Below are 18,672 nucleotides of genomic sequence, written 5' to 3'. Positions count from 1 at the left end.
AGAAAGAGAGACAGACAGAGAAAGAGAATATGAGCACGTAGTTCATTTGTAATTTACTCTTTTACTCTTTGTCTTGGCAGAATATTTCAAAAGAAAGCCATGCATTTTAAAACATAAAAAAGAAGGAAAAAAGCAAACCAAGAAGGTTCTTATTAGACAGACCCTAGAGCAGTCTGACAACATCAAATAAAACCCCTCCAGCATGTTCTCCCCATGTGATGCCTTTGTACATTCATTTTGGCCCATGGGTGCATTCCCCCGATGCTCCAAATATTTCTGTGCCATGTGGACAGATACAAACACACGTGGATCACTCATTTCCTATTCTGTCTACAGAGTCCTAGACTGCATTCTACAACATAATTTTATACGAAAACGAGTTCTTGAAAAACACATATTTAACATGTGTTTAGAAAAGTAGGACTATAATTAGTTGGTTATGTTGCTCCTCAGGTATGTGTCGATGACAAACATCATCTATGGTTACCCGTCATAATTAGAAACTCTATACGCATATTAATATGTACATGCATATTACATTTCTATAAGACCATGGAGAAATAAGATATGTACATATACACACACAGCCTCTTTCTCTATTATCTAAGTATAAGCCTGTTTTTTTTTCTCTGTCTCACTTTAGTCTTCTAATTTGTCTTTTGCTTAATTTCAGGTATTTCTGCAGTTTTTAAAACCTTGCAATATACATGACCTGTTCACCTGTATGGATATATTATCGCAATCACTTTATAAAACTGATTCAATAATTTACCATAAAAGTAATGTTTCACTTACTACAACTATTCTCTTGAGTCACAGAATTTAAAAGTTGAAGCAAAGACATAAAAATAGTCGTTACACTTTTAGGCATACAAACAAAAACATTGTGGTAACTATTTGCTTATATTAGAAAAGCCTTGGTCTTATATATAAAAATTTTAAAAAACACAATATATTGGAGCTCTATTGTGGTTCTACACAATCAGAGGTCTAAGCTGTTGATTACCTTCCTTATCAGGTAAAATAATGCATAGAAACCTATGAAGTAGGTCTACCAACATATGAGAAATGCCTTTAAGAAGCTTCCCCTAAGTCTTTATCTTTAGAGTGAAGATGCTAATTTTAGAATGCAACCCCCAAGCTTCACGTGGTTACTGAGTCTGGAATCCAAGCAGACTCTCTCCAGGTATCTCACGCCACCACTGTTTGGACGGCACACGGGTCACTTCTTTTTCACACACTGACAGGGAGCCCAGCCGCGCTATAGCACTAAAACTACCAAACACACTAGCAGCACTACCCTAACCTTTTTTTAGGAGTTGAAGTTCTAGAGCAAATAGAAAGGGTTTTAATTGTTCCTACATGCCTCAGAAATACCTTTTAAAATAGATTTAGCTATTTAAAATAAGTTATCAAAATACCCTTATTGCAAGTTCAGCAAGTGGGGAGGAGTGAAAAATATACTTTGGATTATGTCTGCTTTTTTAGAATAAAGTAAGAAATATCTAGGCAACTAAATCCCATTCTTTCTTGTGTAATGGGGATTTAAAAGGAAGCAATGATTAATGAGTTTCAGATACTGTATAAAGTAATCTCTGGGGAAACAAATTCTTAGCTGAATCGGTGGTAGTTTCACCCAGCAGGGGCATTTGAATACTTTGAGAGGAACTAAGAAATTAAGAAATGAACAACAATGAATAGGATTTGCTTGGCACCACTGGAAATCTTTGGCTTAAACTCAGTATTTAAAGCCAGCTAAATTGGTCTTGTTGCTCAGTTCATGTTCTTTTTTGTTTTCTGCCTAAAAGCCAACCAAAGGTAGTTTTTACCCTGCTGAGGTTTCAAAGTCTTACCAGGAAAGTACAACAATTTATTAAAACAATAATGGATCTCCATTAATGACACATAGCTAAATGAACATGCATGTGGATACTATTATCGCAGGCCATGGTTATCCCTGTGTTAGGAAACAAATACACACTGAATACTTAAACCCCAGTAGAGGTTTCTACCCACATGGAGTTGCATTTTTAATTAGAGTCTTGAAGTTTGGTTCCCAAGTGTTCAAAAAGCAAAAATTTCAGTATCATTCTCTGCTGATTTGAAAGGGTTGATGGCATTCTCTTACTTGTCTAGAGGAAATTAAGCCCTAAGAAAACATGATTCACACTTTGCCTTAGTTTTTCCCATGAAGATAGGCAGCAGGCAGGTATGATGAACTGACAAAGAGAAGGAAAAGGAAAAGACTGAGGATATTCTTTCATATTGGAATTGAAAAAGCAGCACCAGAGGCTTCAGGTGATTTATATAATGTGCAAGTGAAATGAGAATATGATTCTCCGGTGGCTAGTGCAGTTAGCCTTTGCTAAAACCAACTACATCTGTCAATAAACAACCAATAAAAACACACCTATGTGACAAGGATTAAGTAGGAAATTAATACTCTTAAATATTAATTCTCCACTGAAAACTACATAAAAAGGGGAGACAGAAGAAGAACTAGCATCTGTCTTGGGCTAATCCCTATGCTTGGCAGTGTGCACACAGCTTTTTGCATTTGGTTCTCATTTTCAGATGAGGAAACTGATCCACAGCATTAAAATGGGTTTGGCATTTCCCTTGTAAGTTGCAGTGCTTGTATGAAAGTTCGGATTTGTCAGGTTTCAAAACTCAAGTTCTTTCTCCTATTTCACGCTGCTGAGACTAGAAGAGAGTATGTTGGAAATAGTACTTTCATAATCTAGAAACATAATTTTCATCTAGAACACATAAATGAGATTTGAACCGAGGATCATAAATCAACATTGTAAGGCAAAAGTTACACTTCTATATCAAGAATCTTTTCATCGTTGTAGCTTTATGCTTCATTTTGATCACTTTCTCATCCCCAAACTATTCCTGGCTTTATGCCCAAATCCAAGTATGGCTTTCATACAAGAAAAGCTATTTAATTCTCTGTGATTGCTTTACATTTTTTCATGAATGGAGTAATAATCAAAGAAATATAAATAGCAACAATCAGAGTTGGCTCATTCATTTGCGCAAAGGTTATAGATGTGTGTGGATTTTCAGCTGTCTCTCCTTTGTACCTCACTGATTTATTGCATTTTTTTTCCAAAGGATGTTTTTACTTTACAAACTATTTGGCCTAAGTAGTCATTTGCAATTATAACCAGAAATGTTTTTCAGGAAGTAAACCATATTGTGTCCTATCATTATGTTTATTTAGAGCTTTATTTCTATTAATTTGAAGATTATGTATTATTACTTATTTCTTCTTTAAAAACACAAGATTTTGTGATTCAGATTGAAAATATTTCAGTGTTCTCTAATATTGAGTAAGCCATATTTTAATGGATTAAGATGTAAATGAACTAAAAATTACATTAAATCTCTCCTGATTTAAATATAAATCAGGCACAATATTGACATAAAATGGTTCAACAAATACCATTCAATTTTAAATATTTTCATATATTTGATATGTAATAATCAACCAAATATAAAATAAAAATTAACTGCTGATAGGTATATAATTAAATATGAAAAATAACCTATAGCTACTTAAATTATGCATATAATTTTCAATAAGTCACAAAGGATAATCTATATCGTGACCTCTGATGTATTTATTTTACAAAAAAGAAAGAATTTTCCAACATTTTAAGAGGGACTTAAGCCAACTTCTTGATTCACCTCTTTTCCCCCGAGCATGAGAGTCCCACATCTGAAGCATGTTACAATTTTAATTGCAAAGATTTATCATTATGACATGTAATTTCTAACTACATGCAGTGACAATGTAATGCATAGGTGTGAGATTCAGCCACACATTCTCTATGTGCAAAGTGACAGCAATGGCATGGCATGGGTGGCTTCCCTGCTTCATGTCACTTTTCTACCCGTGCTGTAGAAAAGATATGTTTCTATGTAAGCCAAGCACTGCCTTCATTGTCTTCTCCTTCTTCTCTTGCAAAGCACACTAAACAGTATTCTTTGAACACCACTATAAAGCTCCTGTAAAATTTCAGTGTTTTGCAGACAAATGATGCATTTGGATTATAATGGGTCATGCATAAACTCTAGACTTTATTTTGTTTCATTTTATTCCCATTAGTAAATGAGAATGCATACCTAAGTACATAACCATTGGCATGCTTTTAAAATGTTTTAAATTGCTACCTCCCTCTCTCAAGTACCTTGAATAAAATCATTGTTTCGATAACAATAGAACCTTAATACCTAAGACTAAGACAAGGGCAAAAAACATTATCCTGATACATCACATAATTTCTAGAGTTAAATTAAAAAAAAATGACCCGGCTGGTGTAGCTCAGTGGATTGAGCACCAACCTGCAAACCAAAGGGTCGCTGATTAGATTCCCAGTCAGGATACATGCCTGGGCCAGGTCATCAGGAAGGGGTGCATGAGAGGCAACTACACACTGATGTTTCTCTCCCTCTTTTCCCCCTTCCTGTCTCTCTAAAAATAAATTAATAACATCTTTTAAAAATTTTTAAAAAATCACCTACTGCACACAAATACCTAGAACTCATTTTATGGATACATTTTTGTTTCTTTTTATTTTTATTATTATTTTTATCATTCTATTGCAGTTGTCCCAACTTTTCCCTCTTTGCTCTTCTCCATCGGGCCCACCCCCACCCCCCACTCCCACAGTCAATCCCCACACCATCGTTCATGTCCATGGGTCATTCATACATGTTCTTTGACTAATCCCTTCCCCCTTTCTCCACTTTATGTCCCTCCCCTTCCCCTCTGGCCACTGTCAGTCTGTTTCATGTTTCTATGTCTCAGTTTCTATTTTGCTCATTAGTTTATTTTTTCATTAGATTCCGCTATAAGTAAGACCATATGGTATTTTTCTTTCATTGACTGGCTTATTTTACTTAGCATAATATTCTCCAGTCCCAGGAGTTCCCAGAGAATGTTGTCACAAAAGATAAGAGTTCCTTCTTTCTTCTTGCTGAGTAGTGTTCCACTGTGCAAATGCGCCACAGTTTTTGATCCACTCTTGACAGGCTCTTAGACTGTTTCCAGCACTTGACTATTATAAGTAGCTCTGCTATAATAAGATTCTTGATGGGACATCACCAAGTGCATAATTACGTGTAATATAAAGCCATCCTGCTAAATATTAAAGCGGAAAGTTTAAAGAATTTGGGGAGCCATTAAAATGAACAGATACTCTTTTTTGGTTAATAGTTATCAGATTACACTCATTAAATATGTCATTAAGAACCTTTAATTAAAGTTTAAGCCCCTTTATTTATATTAGAGTAAAAATAAAAAATGACCTTTCTGATATTAGCTTTATCCAAAATGACTGATGCTATAAAAACTTAACCTCTGATTTGCATCAAAGAACAAATGAAATTAAGTAAATTAAATAATCATGTAAGAAAAGGTTATGGATCACTATCATTCTTCACTTTTCCCTATAAACATTCCTCAAAATTGTTATGATTACTATGACTCAATAACCAAAACTACTTGATTTAGCCAACACTATAATTACAGCTAGAAGGTATAAAGATATTGCACAGAATGGATCATAAAATGTAAAGGGTGGGGGAAGGGAAATATTATGAGAGCTAGAGCAACAGAGGAAGACATTGCCCTGAATTTCTAGGTACACTGCATTAGTCTGGTAAGGAAGATACAAGTGAAAAGACCCTCTTTTCTCTCTGACACCCTATCATGCATTCTAATCACTAAAAGGGCAAAGTTTAAGGAAAATTGCTAGAATAAGTAATGTTTCCCTTTGAACTACAGTTTCATCTCTTTCATCAGTAGAGTCAATAAATCAGCTAAGTCTCAGGGGGAAAAAACAATAATTTAAATTTCCTGGTTAGTAACATTTATTACATCAAAGGTGTTGAGCCATGCAAATTCCCATTTATCTACTCCCTGATAGATTTAGATAAATGGAAACCTCCATTCATCATTTATGAAATATTGGCCACTTCTAATGCAACTTGTTTTATATACCTCAGCAGTGAACAGTTTTGCCATTATAATAGCACTTATCTTGCTGTAATTCTAGGAAAGTAATAAGAGATTTGCTGTTCCTCTATTCTCTTTGTATATTAACATAACTTACTAATTCTAATTCTCTTACTAATTCCGCCACTCAGTTCACTGAGCCTCACCAGCCAGGACTAAAGGAGCTTCTTTTGTACTTTATTTGTTGTTAAATAAGTGTTATATTATGAAAAGAAATGTTGAACATGGACTTCAGAGTCCTAAAAATATGGGCAATGACTATGCCAGAAATTGTTCTCCACAGACTTTTCCATACATCTTCTCTGTGGTGAAAAATAGTCATAATTTCCTAGTCCTTACTACCCTCAAATAAGTAATTAAGAAATACAATTTGGGAACTATTTATGATTATATATTTATATTGGGGAAACTGACGGTGAGAATAAAAAACAGTTTTAAAAAGTCACATTTCTGACAAGCAAGGAAACCTGTCATAACTAGCGGCTTGAAGCACATTAGGACCAATGCATCCCATCCAGGCCTGGCTGAGACAGATACAAAATACAATTAGGTCCTAAACCGTAAATGACCAATTTCATATTTTGTAATGCAATTATTCTCAGTGATTATACATGTAGACTGTCTTTTATATTTTATACCATCAGCATAATGTTTAAATAATGAACAACATTTATTGCAGGAACTACCTTTAATTATACATATGAAATTTATAATTTCACTTTTACAACCATCTCCAAATGGAGGATTCTCATTATACTCCTTTGAAGATAAGAAAACAGAGGCTTAGGAAGTTGACTATCTAGCCTCAGAACAGAATTCGATCCAAAGGAGCCTGGTTGCAGAGTCCATGGTCAGATTCTTCCTGCCGGTCTTCTTGTGAAGATTCTCACTGACCTGGGGTCAGTGGGACATGTCACCCAGTCAGTGCTGCACTGTCCGGTATGATCGCCACTAGCACAGGTGGCTATGTAAATTTAACTGAATTAACATTAGATAAAATTAAAATGTTCATTTCTTTCATCTCAATAGCCATATTTCAAGTTTTAAGCAGCTACATTTGGCTACTGACTCTTCAACTGGACAGCCCAGGTCACCTCCATTGTTGCAGAAAGTCCTGTTGGACAGCAGCACACTTGACAATAATAATAATAATAATGAAGAAAGCGCTTTCTACATGTTTTCACATAGTGGCTGGTGGGTAAATATTTGTCAGAAATTTAATATTTACTGAGAGAAGGCAGGTATGTTGAGAAAATTTGGAAGAGCTTGTACCTCAGCATGTCTTGAATAGACAAGTGGAACAAAACAAGGCGAACAAATATTTGAACTGACATCACATTCCAAAGAATCTTAAATGTTTTCTGATAAAAGTGAGACTGTTCATAAATATTCGTGTTATAGCTAAGAGTTTAGTCATCTTGATTTTTGAACAGCTATTGTTGAATGGCAGTGTTATAAAATTAGTACATTCGATACTTTTATATATTTTTATTTTTAAATAACATTATTGAAAGCTCACCATTGAACCCAGTGCTTTCCCTTTCTCTCACAATGGCATTATGAGATTGCGCTTTAAAGGGAGACGGCATTACCCTAACAAAGCAATTAATTAACTTAATTGTAGAGTTTCATTTTTTTTAAGATTTTATCTATTTATTTTTTTAGAGAGAGAGAGGAAGGCAGGGAGAAAAAGAGGAGAGAAACATCGATGTGATCAATGTGCAAGAGAAACATCACATTGATCACATGGATCAGTGGCCTCTCACATCCCCCCTCATCGGGACCTGGCCTGCAACCCAGGCATGTGCTCTGACCAGGAATCTAAATTGGTGCTCAATCCACTGAGTCATACCAGCCAGGACACAATCAGATATTTTCAAATTAAATCCAGTATTTACAATATTATCATTGTATGTATTTATTTGTATATTTTATTAACTTACCATCGCTTTTCATATATGCAACCATGATATATTCAAGTATTATACAACAATTAAAATCAAAGTTCTTTCTAAAATATAACCTTAAGATTTTCTGCTTAATACTGAATTGTTTATGTATACAGGTAAATTATTATTTTTCCTGGTTGTGGCTTACCCGGAGAAATTTTTCTAAATATTTCTTAGGAATGGCACAATATGAAAAGATAGAAAACAGGTTCTAGATTTCAGACAAGTCACCTTGATTAGCCACAAGACCTTAGGTCTGGTCTCCTTACAAGAAAAACTGTAATCAAAATACTTACTCAGTCAGCATTATTGGGCTGTGTGTGAAAAAAATTTAAAAAGGAACTTGGAAGCATTTTATAAAATGTATAAATCCATAAAAATATAGGGGTTATAATGACCATGCCTTTGATAAATATTGGAAGACAGCAACATGACTGAGAGTTTTATCCCCTGCCAAGCTGAGGGACGCCTCTTCTGAGTAACCTAGGTGATATATTTACATAGCGTTTACAATTGCAATTGAGGCTCCTCCAAGATTGTGTACATTCTTTATTCCTTCCAAAATACAAATTCGTGTTACCCCCAAAACATGTCTCCCACTGCTTCCAGGGCTCTGATTTGATTTCAGCAACTCAGAATGGGCAATGATCTCGGACTCTGGCCCCGGCACTGCTTGGTGACTGGGAATGGACACAGAGAGATTGCCAGCTCTTTACAGTTGGGTGTCCGCAGGCCCAACAGTGCTAATCAGCCATAAGGGTGAAGAGGCAGGTATTCTGATATCGTTACTGCTGTCCTTAGAAGAAAAGCATATTCTCATGATAATATCTAATCAATTTCTGTGATTGCATTTAGGTCCTTGAGGGAAAAAGACTCTTGCATTTTCTGAATGTTATAAGCAAATGAGCAAGCTTTCTCAAGAAATAAGCTTTCATAAGGGAGATTTTTTATCTTACATGTTTTCTTTCCTTAGAATAAATGTACTTTCTTTTTTAGGGAAGGGAACATACATATCTTAGTGTATCTTAGGGATAACAAATTATAATCACAGGATGTCAAAATAGGGAATTTTCCTGAGAAACTCTTATAATGCCAGACTTGCCCCCAATTTTTTTAAGGGTGCTGTCAAGATTAAAAATAATGTAGTGCAAAGAATGGGGCCCCTTCAGGATCCTTGGATAGGAGATAAATCAAGGGGGCTGCTTTTTATGGCCTGGCAGATTACGTTATTACTCATGACATAAAACATGTTAGCTGAAAGAGAAGGAATGGTTCTATTCCCTATAAATCCACCATCCTATATCTTATTTCTGCAGTAACATGGCTTATTTCTTCTCTCTGGTCTTTGGTACAAGAAGAAGAAATTCCCACTTTACATTCATTCAGTTTTATAAATTCATTAATCAGTTCTCTATAGCTGAGAACATATCCTAGAAATTTGCTCAAATGGTCATTTCTATCTGATCCCATATCTATAACATTTCCTTTCAAACATATTTGTTTTGCCTAAATACATAAATACACTGCTTATAGTTTTTATGGTTTCCACTTTTTTGTTAACATACATCATCGAGCATGATGAGCAAATAATGTTCTTTACAAACATTTATTAGAGTATCATTTTCGAGAAATTGTGGACCTAATTTTGAAATTGATGGTTCTATAAAAACGTGCCACGCTTTGTGGATTCCACTTGACTCAAATGATTTTCAGTATAGGTTAGTGTTGACCAAATCCTTTTTCAAGCAATTTATTCTTCAGCTAAGAGTATCCTTGGAATCACTTTCTTCTGTAGCTATCACCATACGCTGAGTGGCTAGTAGTACCATTGTCAAACATTGTATTTAACACCCATGTGAACTAGGTTAGTTGAACCCACTTAAACATCACTAAGACCTTTCACAGAGCAGCTGAAGAATGCTTAGCAACTCTAATGTCAGAAAAAGAGCTCAGAATGAGCATATCTCTTATTTAGGTCAAGACACATATCAGAGCCAAAGAAGGATGAAACGTGATGAGAGAGATTTGAAGTGAAGGGCTGGGGCAACAGGTGCGTGGCCTGAGCCGCGGAAAGACTGAGCAGTTCTGTGGAGTACGAGAGGCGGCAATCCTACTGAGAGGAGACAAAGACAAGCCTCGGGCTTTTCACTGCCAGAGAAATGGTTCTTATACACGAAGCTGTTCCAAAGTAGTATCATTAGAGAGGATGAAATTTGGAGCACCTTTTTGTCTACACAAGTCACGTTTCAAAGTCTCAATGAAGCAACAGGAACCATTTGAATACTTGGAAGCATGTGCAAGTGTTTTGTCGACGTGTCAACATGAAGGAAAGCTAAAACCAAACAACACAGAGAAAGAAAACCAAGGTCCCCTAAACATCCTCGATGTGCAAGCTGCTGTGGTCGGCAAGTTCTCTGCCTTAGTTCACGAATGCTGGAAGAACACTGTGAGCTGAGACTTAAGATTTTGAGGAAGAAAAGGAAAACAAGAGTGTAATTAGTGATCCTCCAGCTAAACACAGAATTTCTGATTTCAAATTTATACTTTTTGAAATACACTGAGTCAATTACAAATGGCCTGTCCTTTTAACATTAGGTCACTTATTTGACCATTACTGAATAATGTTGAAGGGGCTTTGGGAACCTTAAACTTTAAAAGGTACTGTGTAGATGTATACCTAAGTTATCATCAGTATAAGTGAGATATGAACAGTAAAATAGATATGAACTTTGGTATTTCTCAAAAATTGCTTTCTATAATACAGCATATAGATGAAATTGTATAATGTTATCCACCATTACCAACACATGAAGTAATTTTTAAATCATAGATATCAGAAAATAATAGTGATTTTATGCCCCACGTTATGAAACAACCTTTACATTTTGTCAAGACAGGTGACTAAATTAGTGGAAGCTCCTAGGCTTAATGTTTGAATTATTAAATGTTGGTTCAGACTTTGAATAAGAATGTTTAAGGAGGAGTTTATTTAAAAAATTAGCAAAACATCATCACTGGGAGTGATTAATAAGAATCACAGCCATTTGCAAGTGACCTTAATAGAGGAAGTAGTGGATTTCTATCCAGCCTGAACTCCTCTAAAGCAGCAGTATCACTTCCAATTGCCTGAGGAGGATGACGTGCCTGAGCAGACAATGATGGAAAGTGGACTCTCCCCGGGACCAGAACAGAATGTGCCCGGTGTAGCAGGGCACATAGACATTGCCAAGAAGAGCTCCTCACTCCCTTTTAGCTTATCCTGCATCTAGAGACCTGTCTCCTCTCCATTCTACCTAGCCTAACCATATGGACCAGGAAAATATGAATGACAGTAGGCAAATAAGTCTTTCTGTTAAGCTAGAAAAAAAATGTTGAAGTGTGTTTCTGATCTTTGGATGCAATCACAGTGGAAATATGTAAGAACTATAATAATGTCTACAGTCCAAGGAATAGCTTTGGGTGAGCATCAAGCTAATTAATAAAAAGGTGTAAGGTAGAAGTTAATTGATATGTGTTAGTGGCACCCAACCCATAAGCCTCAGATATGAGAGTCCTTGTGTCAACCAAACATACATTTTACACAAAGACAGAGTTTGCAGGTGGCAAATACACTGTGATAAAGGCATACTACTCTAAGGTCAACACAGCAAAAAAAAAAAGATTTTAGGGAAAACAAATTATTTCTTATAGGACAATTCACATTCTCATGACTCATTGAATGCACTTAACAATAAAACTTTGCTTAAAAAGAAAATTCACTAGAAATTATTAGTCTGTGTAATGGTTTATCATATGAAAAGCTGTTATTAGGCAAAATGATGATACAAAATGAAATTTATTCCCAATGACTTCTTCATCTCTCAGCTCTCCTGTATCCATCCACATGTTTCCATCCCTTCCCTTCTCTCCAGAAGCTGAGTGAATGAAAATTGCCTGGGTCAAGTGAAGAAATTAACTATATATCTTGCTACCACTTCTTGGTAACACATCTTTTATTAATTACGTCAGTGTTCCTTAAACTTCAGCAGCCATCAGAATCATTGGAGGAATTCTCAAAACACTTGTTGATGGGCTCCACCCTCATTTTCTCATCATTAAGTTTCAGGTGAAGCCCAAGAATTTCCATTCCTAACAAGTGCCTAGGAGATGCTTATGCTCCTAGACCTTTAAGAATTGAGTTAAAAATGTAATTCACTAGGACAGTAATTAGTGTAGCATTTGGGTACTCAACAAACTTTCTATTTTGCTTCATATTACACGAGGTAAATCTAGAGTTAAAAAAAGACCTGTAGCCTTATATTAACATAAGATCATTTTTTAAAATTTCATAGCTCACATTTTATAACACATCAACAAACAACATAAACCAAATATATTTCCAAAACACAAACACAATCTGATCTGAATTAAATTGCCATATTTGTTTGTTACTTTAACCAGATGACGTACAACACTTAGCTCCTTAAGGTATTGCTACAGAGCAAATCCAATCCCCAATTCTGCTTTCTGTGAACAGTCAGGTTGCTCTTGCCCTTCCTCATATATTCCTGTACACGAACACAAATCACGCTTCCTGTATAACTTTTGATTCTCAAAATTGAACTTACATGAGGTCCTGTTACCTAAAGAGCAGCCCATGATTCCAGACTCTCTCACAGAAGGATGCTGACCTGTCATTGTCAACTACCTAATAAATATATTCAAGTATCTGGAAATTTTCTTAATTGTCTAAATTTTCTGCCATTCCTTTTATTGCATCTAAATTTATATACAAAAAAGAAATAATAACTCTTGAACAAATACACATTTTTCCCTAAACAACTCATTCTTCTTGTCATTTACTAATTGCCCATTTCTACTACTGTACAAGAATATATTGTAAGGCTTTCTGGAAGAGTAGGAAATATTTTTAAAAAAATATTTTACTTATTTATTTTTCGAGAGAGGGGAAGGAAAGAGAGAGGGAGAGAAACATCAATGTATGGTTGCCTCTCGTGAGTCCCCTGCTGGGAACTGGCCTGCAACCCAGGCATGTGCCTTGACTGGGAATCGAACCTCGATACTCTGGTTTCCAGGCCCACACTCAATCCACTGAGCTATTCCAGCCATGGCCGGAAATACTTTTTTAAGGTGACGTATTTTGGTATTACAAAAGTTAAATATCTCATAGTCATAAGTAACACATGGTTTAAGCTTAGTAGGTACAATATGTTTAAATGTGGCATAATTTTGATTAAATAATTAATATTTTAGTAGCATGATGTTAAACATGGAAATAAATAGGAACTCTTACAAACTAATGTTCTGTATAAAAACAGTCTACAATTATTACATATTATAAAATAATAATATAATTCAAGTATTATAAAAATTTCCAAAAAGAATTCATTGCTTCTTTGCTGTAATCATAGGAAAATTAGGAAGAAAGCCCAATAATTCCTATGCAATTTTAACTAGATCATATTATTTTTAGATTCCTAATTTCACTCATTCAATTTTTCTCTACCTATTTCATTTCCAAGTTCTTTCTCTTAGCATTTTCATCAAGTGATAAGTTAGTCAAAAGCCCTGCTTTTTAGTAAGATATAAAAATATTGATGAAGGAATCTATAAATTCAGAACAATTCATATTTACCATTATGTGTTCAGTTCTGTAGTAAACATGTCCAAAATAAGTAAGATAATCAATATTCCTTTCTTCATCCAAAATATCCCAATTTCACTTCTCACGTCTAGCTAACTATGAAGCTACTTCTAACTTAAAATGATATATTTTATATCCAGTGTAAATGAAAGAAACAAAGTGTTTAAATAGCCTGGTTGATGATGATGATGATGATGATAATTTTGTTACTTGATATATTAAGGCAATATCTCCAAAGTATTTCATTTTTAATATCAACAAATATTACCAGTGAGTGAACCCAAATACACATAAAATACTACAGTGTTGATGCAAAATATAATATAGATATTCATTTAGAATAATTAAGACTTTAAACTCCTTTTTCCCACTGTGGGAGGATGATTAGTTGCGAACGAGGACATTTTGATTACAGGCACACGTGGCACAATTTATGATTAGAAACTTTGTAACAAAAGCCTTCCACCATAGTCATTATGACTATGAACTGTGTGAACCAATAAGATGTTGGCGGGATTGTAAGGACCAGTTTACCAAACAAATTTCTACACAGTGTTTTTGTAGCAAGATAATAACACTAAGTTGTTAGCAATTATCTATCTCCAGTCTTAGGGGGGTAAACGTCATCAATGGCATTAAAAAATTCTGAGAAAGAATTACAAGTGGCATTTAGTGAGTTACTAAACAGGAGCCATCAAAACTGACAATAAATTAGGTATATTTTTCAAAAAATAAAGAATTGTGCAAAATACTAGATATAACGACTTGTGTATTTACTGAGCTTTACGGAGAGTGAGAGTTGCCGAACTGCAGAGATTCAATGATATGGTCCACCGTCCACCTGAGACCACTGAACACAACATTCTTCACCCTGCTTCCTATCTCCGTGTTCAGTCACTGAGCACTTCCTGCCAGTGTACTTCTGTTCAGCTGAGATAACAGTATTAAGGTACCCCTCAGCCCGCACTCACACTCTCTGTAAGTGAAACAAGGAAATCAGAGGGCATGATTTCCCATAAGATGGATAAAGACTAGATATTTAAATACTGTGTTCCTCAACATAACACATACCACAGTAACTACACACACACACACACACAGAGGCACACATGTGTGTCTATTATGTTACATTGATAATGACAGTGGCATTGCTATTTTATATATTTTCCTTACCTGTCAAGTTCTTCAGTCCAAGTTCTTGAAGTCCAAAGTTGCCATCTTTTCTGTAGTTTAAAAATATTGCCAGGGCATATCGATCCTCGTAAAGTTTTGTCCCACGAATAATGCGTAAATTCTCCAGAGGCAGGTAGCGAAACTGATTAAGAGCCACTAATACGTAGCCTGTGACTTCTCGAATAGACTGGAAAGACACAAACAAATGGCTTTGTCAAAATAGTAAAGATTATTTGTCAGTAAATTTATGTAATCATTTAATTATATTTTTCAGTTTTAATAATATACCCATTTCTATGTAGTATTATAAATAATGGTCTTGATAATATGAGATCACGGAGTTAAAATCTCATTTGAAATATGATTTTTATATTTTTAAAGTCACGAATATGCCTATTATAAGATAATGGATTGTGTTTCATGAAGCATTCTTCATACCTAAGATTTAAATATAATTCAAGGCATAAAGATACCATTTTTTGACAGACTAAAATGAGTAAAAACACATAACCATCCATCAAACTTTATATACAAAATGCAAATTAGTAAGCTTATCACAAATAAAACAAAGCTGTATCTGTTTGTAAATTGTGGGACAGATTTGAAACTGCTAATTTGAAATCTGTCCCACAATCTATCACTATAGCTATCAAAGAAGAGTCACCTTGTATGTCACTGGGGAACATGTAAAAACATGCATTATAGACACTGGGGTCACTAATTTGATTATGAGCAAATTTTTTATTTTTACTGTCTATTTTAACATAGTCATCTATGAGTTAATGAATTGAAGGTTTGGGAGACATTTTAAAGCAAGAAAATCACCAAAAGAAAAGGTTTAGGTTTCATTAAAAGGTATAGTCATTCAGTAAAAAAGAATATGATCATGGTGACAGTTAATAGCATGTGTTACATTTTTTAAAACATTAAATAAACTGAAAAATTACTAAAATATTTTATACTATTCCAATAGATCTCTTAACCTCAGATGCCCCAGCGATGTGTCCCTGGTACTCTCTTCTCTTTCTACTTTTACTCGCTTGGTGATCTTATCCAGTTTCAAGGATGAGAATCTCCAAATTGTTACCTTCACACTCTTCCTGAAACTCCAGACTCACCACCAACTTTCTTCCTTCCATTACCCCGTAAATGTCTAATTCATTTCTCAGACACACCTATTCCAAAATGACCAGGCATCTTTCTTCCACTATCCCTCCAACAGCCTCTCTTATCTGGATTGTACAACATCTTGAGATTGTTCTTGACTCTCCCCTCACACACCCAATGCAATCCTTCCTGTTTGTCCCATATTTAAAATGATCAGGATTTCCACCATGTCCTATGCCAGCCATTGCTATGGTCCCCTGAACCACCATCTCTCCTCATTAAGATCATTGCAATAAATCTCTCTGTTTCTACTCTAATTTGAGGGGGGATTATTAAAGATGGGTAAATTTGTATTTTTTACATTTTTTAATTGTTCAAGTATAGTTTTCTCCATTTTCCCCCTACCAATACCCACTACTCCAGCCATCCCCACCTCCCACCCTCAATCCTACTCCCCTTTGGTTTTGTCTATGTGTCCTTTGTACATGTTCCTGAAAGCCCTACCCTTGCCTCTCCCACCTTGATCCTCTCCCACCTCCCCTCTGGTTACTGTCAGTTTGTTCTTAATCTAATGTCTCTGGTTACATTTTGCTTGCTTATTTGTTTTGTTGATTAGGTTCCACTTATAGGTGAGATCCTTTATGGTATTTTCTCTGTTAAGGCTACCCTTGATCTTTAAAACATAAATCAAATCATGAAAATTAAATTCTTAAAACCCTGAAACATTTCTCAAGTCAGAGTAATACAAAGGTATTCAATGATGAGTCGAAATCTCTATCTGGTTTGCCCTGTGCAGTACACACTAGCCATATTTGCCTACTAAGCATTTGACATATAGCTAGTATAGATTGTGAGATGTGTTGCAAGTGTAAAATACACTCTTAATTTCAAAGATTAAATATTGAAATTACATTTTGGATAAGTTGAGTTGCATAAAATGCATTATTAAAGTTAACTTAGCCCATTTCTTTTTATCTTTTTATTGTGACTATGCAAAAATTAAAATGATGTTTTTATGGCTATGGCCATATTTCCATTGGATAGTGCCGCACGGTGTGATCTGTTGGTCAGTTTGTTTTTTTCTGACTTCTCTTTTTAACTCTCCATCTTGCTCATTCTGTGCCAGTTTTGTTGGTCTCTTTTTCCACTTCCAACATGGAAACTGCAGTCCTGTCCCAAGGTACTCACTATACTCTTAAAGGCTTAAGTTTCTCTTGCTGTCGTTATCTTCTTGGCTGATGTCCTCAGAGCCTTCAAGGTTTTGCACAAATCTCAACTTCCCAGTTGAAGCCAACACTCCCACCTTTTACTGTTTCTACAGGTACTTCTCACAAGTTAATGCACAATACAGTTTGTGTATTCATTACATTTAGTACTTATAGTCTATTTGTCCAAGAATATAAGCTCTACAAGAGTGAGGACATTGATTTATTTAATCATGTGCCCCATGTGACTGGAGTGGCACTGGCATACACATAAGAAACTAGCAAATATTTGCTCAGCACTCTGGCTGTTCTGGCCACACCTTCACCACCAGGCAAAAGCTGTGGAGTCAAGAGAAGTGCCCATCTGGAGTCAGCACTCATTTTTCTAGACCATGCTCCAAACCCCTGTGATCTTAGACCTCCATTTCCAAATAGCCATGAGCACTTATCCTGGGCCAGTGATGTCATCCCTCCCAGTTCTGACCCCCAGACAGTAGGCTCTGCCCTCAATGTCCATGCATCTAGGAAGGAGGAGTGGTCCAGGGGCCCATGTTGGAGGGGTGAGTTCATGGGCTAGAGTGTGCATTCAGTGTGTTGCATAGGCTCTCACAGTACAGGACGGAACTGGTTAGAGGACAGCCTAAGGGTCAGAGTCCATCCCTCTGTATGACACAATATTCTTGAGAAGTCCAAAATATTCTAACACTTTACCTGCCATCCAGTTGGTATAGAGGTATAACTTCCAAAGTGGAAGATAACCTATTTAATACTGCTTGATTTATAATAAGTAATAAGACATAAATAGACTTCCGCCAAGATGGAGGTGTAGGTGGACCCATCTTGCTTCCGTGCACAATCAAATCTAAGAACAACTATTTTTAACAACGATAAACATAACCAGACCACACAGAAAATCGACAATACGGAGTCCGAAAAAAAAAAAAAAAGGACGAAATGCTCGGCTAAACGGGTAAGCCAGCAGTGAAGCCGGTTGACCGAAAAGATCCCTGACCTGGTGGTGCGCAAGCAGCTGAAGGCGCAGATGGGATAGCGGGCTAGCTATGGGAGCACACAGGGAAGAGGCGCGGCTGGCTGTCTGCAGTAGGTCGAGCATCTGCGTGCAGATAAACCAGTGAAGAGGCGAGCACTGAGACCGCAGGGCGCGGGGCAGCAGGCTCCCACAATTCTTCTTGGATAAACAAGCTGGGGCGAGTGGTGGGATGGAAGGACTGGGCTAGTGGAGAGGACCGCCATTGCTCCCTCTCTGACCCCGCCCCCAAACGCAGCGTCACAAATCAGAGACCTGGTGGCCCCGCCCTGGTAAACAACTAAGGCTTCGCCCCCTCTTACTTACCGGCACAAATAGACCAAAAATGGCTCAAGAACAACTCAGACCCCCAGAGCCCATAAATCTAAGCGATGAGGAAATAGCTAAACTTTCAGATGCACAGTTCAAAACACTGGTTATCAGGATCCTCACAGAACTGGTTGATTTTAGTCACAAATTAGAGAAACATATGAAAGCTAAACTAATTGAAATGAATGGTAATGCAAAGGATACCAATA

At 36.1% G+C, this 18,672-nt stretch overlaps 1 protein-coding gene across 4 annotated transcripts in view; it reads right to left on the bottom strand.

The window, feature by feature from the left end:
* Positions 1 to 18,672, bottom strand: part of ERBB4 (erb-b2 receptor tyrosine kinase 4) — a 995,253-nt gene that overhangs the window by 441,583 nt on the left and 534,998 nt on the right. For all 4 annotated transcript variants that reach the window (XM_053672642.1, XM_053672598.1, XM_053672619.1 and 1 more), the window contains exon 3: positions 14,795 to 14,981. In XM_053672642.1, coding sequence (XP_053528617.1) covers positions 14,795 to 14,981 — 187 coding nt within the window. The remainder of the gene's footprint in view (positions 1 to 14,794; positions 14,982 to 18,672) is intronic.

This window comes from Artibeus jamaicensis, unplaced genomic scaffold (assembly GCF_021234435.1).
Source record: "Artibeus jamaicensis isolate MK-2021 breed Jamaican fruit bat unplaced genomic scaffold, CSHL_Jam_final contig_1015, whole genome shotgun sequence".
Taxonomy (NCBI): domain Eukaryota; kingdom Metazoa; phylum Chordata; class Mammalia; order Chiroptera; family Phyllostomidae; genus Artibeus; species Artibeus jamaicensis.
Note: the sequence above shows the minus strand (reverse complement) of the source record. Positions and strands in the feature narration are given on the sequence as shown.